The 12,193-nt window shown below is 38.6% G+C and overlaps 1 protein-coding gene across 4 annotated transcripts in view; it reads left to right on the top strand.

The window, feature by feature from the left end:
- The window catches only part of MAP7 (microtubule associated protein 7), a 114,520-nt gene extending 103,622 nt beyond the window's left edge, over window positions 1-10,898 (top strand). For all 4 annotated transcript variants that reach the window (XM_086743734.1, XM_086743733.1, XM_086743732.1 and 1 more), the window contains exons 16-18: window positions 916-1,054; window positions 8,177-8,403; window positions 9,081-10,898. In XM_086743734.1, coding sequence (XP_086599860.1) covers window positions 916-1,054; window positions 8,177-8,403; window positions 9,081-9,091 — 377 coding nt within the window. In that variant the 3' untranslated portion in view covers window positions 9,092-10,898. The remainder of the gene's footprint in view (window positions 1-915; window positions 1,055-8,176; window positions 8,404-9,080) is intronic.
- The last annotated feature ends 1,295 nt before the right edge of the window (window positions 10,899-12,193 follow it).

Here is a 12,193-nt window from a genome sequence, read left to right as displayed (position 1 = left end):
TGTTCCACTTGTAGAAGCACCAAAACCTATATTGATAATATTTTTTGTGTAAAAACTTGCCAAAGATCTGACTAAGACATTCAATGTAAAAGACTTCAGCCCAAGCATTTAGAGCATAGCAGAACTAGAGCAGCTGAAGGAGAGTCTCCTCAAATGAGGTTTTGGGTAACCGAAATACATGTGTCCAAGCTAGGACAATGCTAAATTGTCCTTGTGGTTGTTGTAACAGATGCTGATATGGGTAGGATGCAATTGCTTCCTTTTACTGAGCTGTATGGGTATTAGTGTGACTTTAGATACCATGCAGAAGGCTGTAGTTGTACTTTAAAAGAACATCCTGAGGCAGGCCAATAAGGTCTATCATATGGTCTTTGGATGATGCACAAGGATATGTTTTATGGCACAAATCTATGTTGCTGTCTACAACACTTCGTAGTAGTGATTTAGTCCTTGTTGAAAGAAGTATCCTTCCTGTGAAGACTTTCCTCTTGATTTCTTTTTGAGTTACAGTCAGTAATCGACATGGGAACCAAGAAATACCAGTGTATGGAATTGATGATGTCCCAGTGTTCCCTATTGCTACTTGAAAAGTATCAGCATAATATTCTGTCAGATATCAGCCTATTTTCACTGCTGGCTTATGTGTTGGAATTGTGTATATCATTGTAAAATATTTATTCTTGTCCATAAAGCTATAGTTTTAAAATCCGTGGCATTTATTTTGGAGCTGAAACAGGGCTTGTGTGCCCAAAAACTTGACAAAGGAGGTGGGGTGGGGGAGGGAGAGGTGTGGGAACTCTTTTTTTAAGACTGTAGTTTCCTTTGACTATCCTGTCTTTTGTAGGAAATGTTTTATCCTAATATGTAGGTAGATGATGTTGCTTGGTTTTATGAAAACTTGTTTTCTTTCTCTAGTCGTAACCAGCCCTGCATCTCCCTTGGAACCTGCAGAAGGACCTCAGCTTCAGCATGCAACGCAATCTCCGCATAATGGGAAACCTGTCACCTGCACGCGCGTCATTGTTTCACATCAATCCCCTGTAAATATGGACAGGTAAGAACATGGCTAAGTATCGGAGGATGTTTAAGAGGATGAGGGCTACTGGAGTAATCAGTTCTTTTCAGATCCATGTATTCATTAACTGAATAAGAGACAGCTGTTCAGTCTGCCTTATTTTGTATTTATTTTTATCTTTTCTTCTGTTCAGAAAATAACTTTATCATCTTTCACTTAGTAGTAACCCATTTTTGCCAACTGGTAGGGAAGAATTTTGTAAAAACACAGCACGTTCATTGCAGTGTTTGGAGCAATGTGTTGTTTTCCAGCAATTATTACATAAATTGAAACTTAATGAAAAGGGCAAATCCTTTCTGTTCTTTTCCATGAATTATGCTTCATAAAAACCACTCTAGATTTGCAGTGCTAGTTTTCTTGATTGGAATAATTAACACTGTGCTTTCAGCCTAGATTTTTCAGTTTCTGAACTGCTTGAAACATTAGCAAGTTTTGCTTACTAAGCAAAAGTCCCTCATGTGAGTTACATAACTACTCCTTTTGGCTTTGAATTAAAAAAAAAAAAACCACCAAAAAAAACCCCTGCTTGGTTCTCTATAAAGAGAATTCAGGGAAGCAGATATTTAACATTGGGAGCTCTCTGTAGCCACGAAGCAAGTCACTCAGCCTTTAAGAAATTGTTGAAAGTCTTGAAACCTTGGTGTTGAACCGAGTGAAATCTGTTACATAAGCATGAGCTGTCAGTTATTTCAATTTTAGTAATGCAGAAAACCAAATAATCCCTTAGTCCTTTCATGTTTTATGCAGGTAATGCCAGAATATGCGTGATAAAACTTGAATGTGGAAAGCCGTCACGCAGTCTGTAATGGGTGATATGCTTCAGGGTGTGATTGGCACTAATTGAAGGAGGAATTTGCCCTCTCTCGGTCCCTCCATATGCCTGGGGGATCTTAGCCTGCTGTCATGCTGACAAAGATGCTCCAGCTGAGAGAAGTTCTGTCAGTGACACAGAGCACTGAGCTGCATTGGATGAGCTGCACAGAGCTGCCTCGTGATTGTCTTGGGCAGTTATTAAATGTTAATCACCCTCAGCCTTATGCACCTTGATGTTTGTAATATAAAATGTGCCAGACTAATGAACGCTGTCATGTGGCATTATAATCCATGTGGAAGGAACCTCAGAATGGCCAAAGTGAAGAATGAATACATGAGATTGAAGAACAGCAACAAAAGTCAACTGTGGAAGGGGAAACTGTTATGCCAGGTTAGGGTGCAGGGGGACTCTTCTTTAAAGGTACCTCCACACTGACTGGAAAGGGAAAGGCTGAAACACTTGGTACCATCCCAGTGTAAGCTTAGTCCAGGTAGCCTGAAAAACTGTTGTAAGGAATACAAAGCAGCACAGATTTTATCACATGGTAAAAGCCACAGGTGTCAACACCACTGCTACTGCATCTCATGGGCTGCAGTTTTCTGGCATCTAGGTCTACCTGATATTGTAGCACATGCAACAGGAACAGGTAGAGATGGTCTCTTCTGTGAGCACCTCACTCCAGTCCCAAGAAAGATTTGGCTTTTGTCTGGAAAAGACTTGAGCATGGTTTAAGGGCAAGATAGCTCAGATTTCTGACGAGAACTTAAAAAGGCTTTGCCTGGGGGACTTGTGGCATGTGCGTGTGTGCACAAGAGGAGGGAGTGAAGGTGAGGAGTCTTCTTCAGGCCTACAACAGTCAGTCTTTCTCCTACAGCATAGGAGATGTGGGAAGTTTCAGTGGGTCTAGGACAGAAGTGTAAGTGTCAGTGGCTCTATTTTGTACAGCGCTGGGGTCTAGCCTGAAAGCATGTCCTTGAACGGGACTGGTGGTTGGTGTTCAGTGACCAAACTCAGAATACCTCTAGTATTTGGTGTCAGAATACCTGTAATTGGGGTCACTCCCCAAACACCGCAGGTGCTCTCTCCCTTGCACCAGTACTGCTGAAGGAGGGTGACTTGGAAAGCTACTAGAGGTTTGTGTAAAGATAAGGAGTTCTACTCTGGGGCATAGTAGGAGTTGCCTGACAGCTTACTGTGCTGAACCTTCATCCCTATTCCTCCCCATCATGCCGTCCATCCTGTGTCAGCTCTGTGGCTGGGACTCAGCTAGAAATAGCAGCTTCTATGGTCATGTGTACAATGCAACTGAGAAAAATTAAAAGAATTGTAGGGGAGCGAAGGCAACGATTTCAGTACTTCACCAATCTCTGTTGCTGCTTTTGATCAGCAATGGAGATCTTGTTGTACTGGAATTTCATTAGCTTTCCAAGACAATTGATCTTCATAAACGCTAATGAAAATGCTGTGATCTGCTGCATTATTTACCATATATCTAATGTCAACAATTATTAGTTTTGTTAATAAACATTTATTGCAGATGATAGATTGGCACTATCATCTATCCAACTTAATAGTTTGTCAAAATTTTTATTGGTATTCCTACTCCTGTTTTGTAAACAAATGAAGATTAATCAATTTTCCTTAGGCTGAAAGCTTCTTCACTTTGCATCATGGAAGAAAAAAAAACAGATCTATTTGCTTGTGAATTGAGCTGTTTTACCATGTTAGCACTCAAATAGATCTTACATGAATTCTCAGTTGATAGAAACAATTTCTTTTTTATAGTTATCTCAGTTAAAATGATGTGTCTGAACATTATTTTTGTGGTATGTAGTTTTAAGTGGTTCTGCAAAGGTTCTGATTTTGCCACCTACACTTGCTCTGATTATCTTCTCCACAAGTAAAATGGGTTAAACAATTTAATGCTTGAATCCTAATGAAGAATAGTGCATTATTATGGAGTAGGGAGGGCTGTGAGCTTATATCTGACCTACAAGTCTGTGGTGACAAGACTGACAACTGAACTTAGATGAAGACATTTCTCATCCAGGTGTAGTACAATGGAAAGGGCAACACTAAATATATTTTTAATTGGAGCCTACCATGGACATTTTCCAATTAGTAAAGTATCTAGAATTACCAAGAAAACAGGTAGTTTATGGATGCTACAGTATTATTAATGGCATGTTAACTTCTGGCTAGGTTCTGGGTTTTGGGGTGATTTTTTTCCAACAAATGGAAGAATGAATTTGAAACAGTCATTTGAAAATAAGATATAATGTTTAAAGTATTTTCAAAATTTTTATAAATTATAAAAGATTCCAACAAGATTTTTTAATGGATTGTAATTTTTTCTTGCTTTACTGAACAGTAGAATCCTGGAAGAAACACAATTATAGGAGCTGGAGTTGGATAACCAGTACAGCTGCCTAATCCATTTCCCACTTGTAGGTTATTGCTTGTTCTTTGCTTTCTAATTCTTTACCCAAGTTAGATCCTGTCTGCTACTTCTCCGAAAGTTATCTCAGTACAGTGGTTTATGTTGACAATATTTTCCTTATGATACTTATTCTTATCCTGCAATTCTTTTTTTTTTTTTTTTTTTTTTTGTGTGTGTGTGTGTGTGCTGCTTTCTATAAATGCCTCTAGTGGGCCCCAGTGAGAGCAGTTCACCTCACCTGTGTGTCTCCATCCCGTATGAAGGGACTTGAATCTGGTTAGATCACATAACCAGTTTTTAGAAATATGCAGGTAGACAAGGTGATTGCCTCAGTATCTTCTCCCTAGCAAAGAATCTTACAGAGTTCAAATTCTTATGTAGCGTTCATTGCACAGTCTGTAGGATAGCACACTTGAAATTTGCTTTAGCACCACCTTCCCTTCTATATAGGCCTCCAGCTCCTCATTGCTGGCTGATGTCAGTGCTGTTGTCTCAGTGGATTAAAAATAAACACTGCTTTATTTAAATCATTCAAAAGTCTGGGTGCCATTTTTCTGTTAGTGTCTATCTGTGACATCTCTGCCAAAATCATGTCAATAAATGAAATGACTGATATTATCTTTCAGATCAGGAATAGCAGATGCAGAAGTATTTTGGCACATTCCAAAGGCCTACAAATCCCCCCTTTTTTTTTTTTTGTTTGTTTGTTTTTTTCTTGAGTGTTGATTTCAGATGGGTGATCAGAAAGAGACATAGTAAAATTCTGAAATCCTAGTCCTTTCTTTCTTCTTTACTGTCTTCAAATTCTTTACGTATAGATTATGTCTACACAGAGCTTTGGCTAAAATTATCTATATCAGATGTAATTTTCCGTAGTTTTAAACTGTTTTTGATGTTCCAGTTCCTTAATTAAGTTAGCTGCTCTTCTCTCAGCTTCCTGTAGTCTATCTTGTTAATATTCATGTGTCTAGTTCAAAATACGAAGCTGCACAGATGCTTTTTTTCCTTTTTTTTTTTAGCTGCTATGAAGTTGTCCTTCAGATGCCTGCAAGACTGTTATGTTTGGAAATGCACTCTGAATAACTTAGGCAACTCTTTTTTTTTTTTTTTGTTTTTTTTTTTTTTTTTGTTACATAGGTGTCTTGCTACAGGCACACTTATGGAATATATTACAATGCCAAAATTATCCAGTTCTTAGAAACATATCTGCAGTATTATATGCCTGAAAAGTGTATTTCCAGTGTTGTGCTGGACACCAAGACATTGCTAAGAATGTAACCTAAGACAGTAAGAACAGGTGTAGCATTTCAAAAATCCATTACTTGTTTGTGTTCTTTGCTTTAATGGGCTGTTGCAGTCACTTAAGGAGAGAGTGTAAAGGGAAAAAAAGGTAAGGACCAGGAGATCCTCTGGTCAATGAAGGGTTACTAAGCATTGTAGTCCAAATGCAACCGTAGGCTCAAGCAGTCCCTAAGCTGCTAATTACCAGAAGCTGGAGGGCATAGCAATCTCTTAGGAATCTGTCTAATCTCCTTTTGAGCTTATGGCCTTGAAGATGTCCAGTGGAATTAATTCTACTGTTCTGTTTTTCCTTTTGTTTCTTCTAAACTTGCTCCCCTAGTAATGTGGTGAAGCAAATAGCATAAAATATGGAATATTTTATAGCATAAAATACAGAAGATTGATAGTCATGGTTTCCTCTTCTGTACCCTCCTTGTGGTAGTATAGACTCCCCTGTCTGAAAAGACATCTTTCAAGTCTGTGAATCCTGGTCTACCTCTGTATGTAATACTGGCAGAGCAAGGGCAAATAAATATGAAGAACTATTTATCTGTGAAGTCAGCTGATGAATCAGATAGAAAGATTCATATCTGTTTGCAGAAACAAGAGTCGTCTTCATTGTACCAACGCTTGTTGACGTACTGTCCTGTTTAATTTATATGAATGAGCAGTTGCTCTCTTCTTCCCTCTTTCTTACCCCATCCATCAAACTTGCCATGTTACCCTTGCTCTGGTAAGGTTATTGATAGTAGGTGGGGATGAAATGAGTAGTATGATACCTTATAGTGAATAATAACCTAATAACTATACATTATACAGCAGATTTTATTAGTCCTAAAGCATTTCACAGATTCTGCTCCTCATCTTGCAGATCTGGATCTCTGGCACAGAAGGGTGTTGTGACTTGTGACCTCTCCCAGGCAGGCAGTATTTCTGAGTTTGCTCTCAAACTCAGTGCAGTGAAGCATACTTTTCACTTTGAAATTCACTTAGCGTATCCACAGATGGAAAAAAAGGGAAATGCCTTTCTGGAAAAAAAAAAAAACAAACCAATCCAAACAAACAAACCTGGTGATGATTTAAAAAACTGGGAAAGGCTTGATAGGAAAACCAGCATGTCATTCTCACAGGAAATCTGGTCTTTGGCTAAAGTGTTGCTACTTTCAAAAGAGCTTTCTTTTGGGGAAGTATTGTAAAACAATTTTGTAATTGTTCGTGAAGAGTTGGACACCCTAGGAACCCAGCAAATTAAATTAAATCATATTTCAGTTACAAGCAGGGTTTGGTGTGGGTTTATTGGGTTTTTGTTTGTTTGTTTTTAAGACTAGTAAATGTGCTGTCAGGAGAAAACTAGACTGTGAAGCCAAGCCACCTGGTCAGAAATAGCCTGAAATTGATAGCCTAATTTAAATGTAGGAAAATTGCATCTGAGCCTTTATGGCTGAAGCATTTAAAAACAACCTGAACAGTAGTGACATGATCTGAATGACCACATGCCCTGACCCAAGATTGTCAGGATCTAACTGTTGTGAGCTTTAACAACATGTGAAATTTCACATGATTTTTGAGTGTCAGTTGAGTACCTGCTCTTTCTTGAGGAGCTTATGGTTCTGTTACTGTTACCCTGTTCACTAAAGCAGCACCTTAGTTTCTCCCCTCTGGCAAGACAGCACTTGCCATCTGCAAAGAGAGCAGGTTTTGACAATACAGGGCCTAATAAAAGGTTGGGCCCTAGTAAAAGGTTGCGAAGAGCAAGACTGTGAGACATGATCATGTATCTTCTCAGGAGAGTGTGTGTCCTTGGAGAGTGTGTCTGTGCTTGCACTGCTCCTGACCGGGGGAGATGTTCGAGAGCTTGCTCACAAGGCATCTCTGTCAAGTGGGAGATAGAAAGAGAAAGTGTAGATTGAGATGAGGGATGCTGGGAGGTGTTTCTTTTGGCTTGGGCATGATTGATGGGAGGAGTAGGTAGCACCTTGGAAATAAGCCCTAAGAACTTGTAGGGGAGGAGGGACTGAAAGGAGAACTGCATCGGTAAGGGAGTTTTTTCTATGTCTGAGTGGCAGGTAGAAGAGGCTGCTCCAAAGGAGCATCCCCCTGGAGGCGGGAGGTGATCCAAGGAACAAAAAAAATTACAACGGTCTTATCTAAGGGCAATTACGTGGATTTGCAGTAAGAGGAAGGGTGTGACAAAGGTTATGAGAGCTGAAAAAGACGTTAGAGGCTGTAAACTGCATTAGGTGGGTGGCTCAAGATAACAGAGGTGGTGCTGCAGGAGCTTTCTTAGTGCTTCCCGTTCCAGTCACTTCCCTGAACTGCGGAGTCCATAAAGCCGTAGTTCCAGGTGTAGTGTAGCCCACTGTAACAGCTATCCTGTGTGTTTGAGGGAAGGCACGTCTAGTACTTGGCTGCAAAGACACTTTTTCTAAAGCATAGTTTTGTTTTTACTGGCTAAAAGAATGCTCTGGATTAATGCAGACTTTTCTATTTGTAATACTGCTTTGGGGAGGACTAAATTTCTGTTCTAAGTGCAGCGTATGAAGAAATGCCTATGTATCTCTTTCAGCAATCTCAATCCAGAGAAAAATGCAAGCGAAAATGGGATGTCTGTGCAGAATGATAACTTTGAAGAGATCATAAACCTGCCCATTGGTTCTAAACCATCCCGGCTGGATGCCATGAACAATGACGGAAGCAGTAGTCCTGAAATTCCTTTGAATCCAATTCTAGCCTTTGAAGATAAGGGGACTCTTTTGCCTCAGGTAGATAGTGTTCAAACACATCAAACAGCAGGTAGGTTTGTCTTGGTTCATTAACACTTGCAGTGTGTTGTAATTGACAGGGGACCTAGAGCTCTTAATTGATAAAAGTTGATTAATTTAAGTATTTTTACATCTCGTCTTATTTGGGGAAAGGAGCATATCTTCTCTTTGTAAATCTATGCATGCCAAGTACATACAGATGCCGTGCAAATTATGGTGAGGCCTTACCTTTTGTTTGAGGGGGGGTTCTCAGTTACACTGCACTTTCTGCCATTTGAAGTTGCTGGAAAGCACAGGGCAAACATTCTCAACCAGAAATGGTAACAGTGACGACTACTGTTCCTAACTTACTATAAGCAATCGTGTCCCAGTTCTGCAAGTATGATATCTGATACACAAATGCAGAAGGTACACACCTTCTGTGTAAAATTCTCTATGTACTTCCTTCATCAAGTTCTTCCTGACATCAATATTGAGGGGTGGTTTGCAGCACACTGGATTTTTCTGAATTATATCACAACTTTTAAAGGATGTTAGGTCAACAAATACTCATTTAGCAAATTAATTGGACTATCATTTTATATTTCTGTGGCTAGAAAATGTAAGGAAAATAATCTTGCAATAAAATAGTTGCATAAATGCATAGCATTTTGGAATAAGCATTGTCACTCTTTGCTGACCTGTCATTTTTGATACCTTCTGTTGTAGAAGTGATCTGATTGTTTCTTCTGAAGAACCAAAGGTGATAGGAGCATCTCTGCAGTCAGTGGAATTTCTTCCATGCTATGAAGGAGTGGTTTTTTTTTTTCTCTCCAGTTTTTTAAAGATTTCTTGAATATCTTTTTTGGAAGGACTTTAGTAAAACCAGCAGAAGAAATGATGGAAATAGACTTGGATCACCTTTCTAATAGCTTTCATCACTAGAAAAATAATGCTTCACATGCGTTACTTAATACGGCTTTTTCCAACAAGCTTTTTTTTGTTAGTAAATGGATATTTCTGCATTCCTTCAGACACAAGACACTGGAATCTGAAAGCAATGGGCTGATTTGGGTGGTGGGACTGATTCTTTTTTTAAAAAAGGTGGGTGTTGGTTTAAGGCATAATTGTAAAATTGGCAAAGAATCTTTTACACTTTGTGGTTCTAATACTTGAAAAATAAATACCTCATTGCTCTACAAGTAGAGTTAATGAGGTGTTTTATTTAAACCTGTTGGTTTAAATATTATTGCAGAGAACTCTAATTATGGGGGCAAAGTATAGGCTTCTGTATCAGGTTCTTGTAAATGTAATTCCTACAGGGACATTCTGTAAATTGAGATGTCACTATGATCTTCTTGCATTTTTCTCTAAAAACACAAAACAAGGCAGGTTTTAAAATGTGAACATTTGAAAGCGTTATTTTTTCATGGACAAGAGGAAAACCTATTGTTCTCCTAGATAATGTATTTATGAATTTTGTTCAGTACAGAAATAAATCATTTAATTGAATAAATTAGAAAAATGTGGTAAAATGATACTGCAAACTTGATTTTTTTTTTTAAGTTACGTCCATGTTCACAATACTGTGAAAGATGTGTACGCATGTGCGTGCACACACACAAAAAAATACCTTGTTCTGAGTCCTGTAAATTGCTGCTGTTCCCAATGATGGAAGACTTTTCCTTTGCCTTATCAGACTATTGAAGACTGCGTGAAACCTGAAATATTTGATTTTTTTGGATGATGAAGCAGGTTTGTTTGGAGATATTTTTAGTTTTGCTCGTTTCAGAGCAAATGGAAAATGGTCATTGTTTGTGCTTTTTATGTAGCGTTTGACTTTTATAAAGCAGTACAGTTTCAGTGTTAAGAGGAGCAATGCAGGTTGCTTTCTCTTTAGTTTGATAATGATTTCTACTGTTCTTCCATCCTTCATTTTTGGTTGCTATTGGGCAGAACTGTAAAATCTTGCACCTTTTTGTGCTTTGATAAACAATGCTGTTACAGGTAGAGCTCACTCTAGGTATTTGAGTTTGAAGCACCAGCCAGGGCTTGATGCATTGCACACTAAAATCAGTGAGAAGATTCTTGGCTAGGGGAAATGGAGGTTTATGGGGTTTCAGTTTATGCTCCCGGAAAACGTACCATTAAAATTCTTGCACTTGCTTGCAGTGAGCACTGAGCTAGGCCTGTAGGAAGCTGTGCAGGAAGTTTGTGCTAGCAGAAGAAATCCTCTGAGACAAAAGCTGAAGAATTTTTGAAGAAATTACTTTCTGCTGCTGCCAAGGAGATGGGATAAAAGCAATGGAAATGCAATGAAAGAGGCTTCATCTGCCAGAATACATATGGAAAGGAAAAAACAGCCATTCAGTCAGAATGCTTTCAATAGTAGCTTGTGACACAGTGAAATGAATTGGGTTCCTTTCTTGCTTTCTTTAATTTTCCATGTACATAGCCACAATATTTTGAAGTGTCCAGAATATGTAGTTTTTCTTTAAACCTATATATAGCATGTAAGTACCAAATAAAACTTGTTTGAAATATTTATTTCTATTTATATTTTCATTTTCTTGCATAGTTGAAGCAGGAGTCGATCTGTGAAGGAAGACTCTTTTTGCTACTCCTGGTCTGCTTAAAACTTTTCTTCAGGTTTCCTGTAATCTCTTTACTAGAAAATCAGTACAGAGTCACTTGCAGTTAGAAACAGAGCAAAGAAATAGCCACTCAGATTCAGCTTCAGTTTTAAGTCTGAGGATTCATTTAGGCTCAGGTTTAAATCATGCTGATCTGTTTTTTGTGAGACTCCTGAATGCTTGCTTCACTGTTTGCGGCACAGATTAAGAGCCTGCTTCATTCCCATGTGTGTTTTGGTTTTTGGCTTTTTTAACAGGCCTTCAGTAAAAACAATTTATAATTATATTAATTACAGATATGCTTCCAATGACAGAGACAAAATTTCCTCCTTTTCAAGGGCCTGACATACAAACTAAAAGCTAAGGAATTGGGAGTAGAACTAGGTGTATGAATGAAAAAAAAAAAAAAACAATAAACAAACAAACCCTAAAAAAATGAAAAGGAATGAAATTTTAAGTCTTTGGTTAAGACCCTTTCTTTAAATGCAGGGAAAAATAATTTCTCTTCTGTTGAATGTTGGTTTTGACAATAAAATACGGTATCAAATGAGGGCCAGCTCCTTTGCCTGCTATTGCAACTGGTTTTGTTGTTTGTACTATCAGAGGCAACACTTCGCTGTTCAGTGAGGTTGAACAAGCAAGTGCAGCAGTGGCAGACAGCCATTCTGAAGGTAGGGAGTAGTGACCTTCCACAGCAGCTAGCCTGTGTGCTTTGGAAAGGCTCAGCTCCTTGCCCACGTCTTAACAGCACAACATAAATGCTTACAGGATGACATTAAATCAGTTCAGTTCGGTACGTCACAACTACTGGGTTATTCACCATGAGTTTTGCTTGTTTCACATGTCTCTCATCTCCTCATTCCTGATGAAGAATACTTCGTTATTTTCTTTCTTGCTAAGACCTTGAAACAATGTTTGCCATTAAATACCTAAGAATACAGATACAGGACAGGCTCTAATATCATTACTTAATATTACACTGATTTTCTTCTTGGAAAATGATCTGAAGTCACCCGAGGAGGTGGCCTGAAGTTTGAGATTTTCTGATTTTGTTCCTAGCTGTGTCATTCAGCTTTTTGTAGTCCTCTGTTTTAGTACGCCCAGCTGCCCACAGCTGAACACGAGTGTTTCACAGGAGATTTCAAAATAAAATTCCTGTAACACACGAATATTGAAAATGCCATACTGCTTTATCTGAAGTCTGTCTGC

This window comes from Chlamydotis macqueenii, chromosome 3 (assembly GCF_036417535.1).
Source record: "Chlamydotis macqueenii isolate bChlMac1 chromosome 3, bChlMac1.mat, whole genome shotgun sequence".
Classification (NCBI taxonomy): domain Eukaryota; kingdom Metazoa; phylum Chordata; class Aves; order Otidiformes; family Otididae; genus Chlamydotis; species Chlamydotis macqueenii.
The sequence above is the reverse complement of the archived record's forward strand: the minus strand, read 5'-3'. Positions and strand labels throughout refer to the sequence as shown.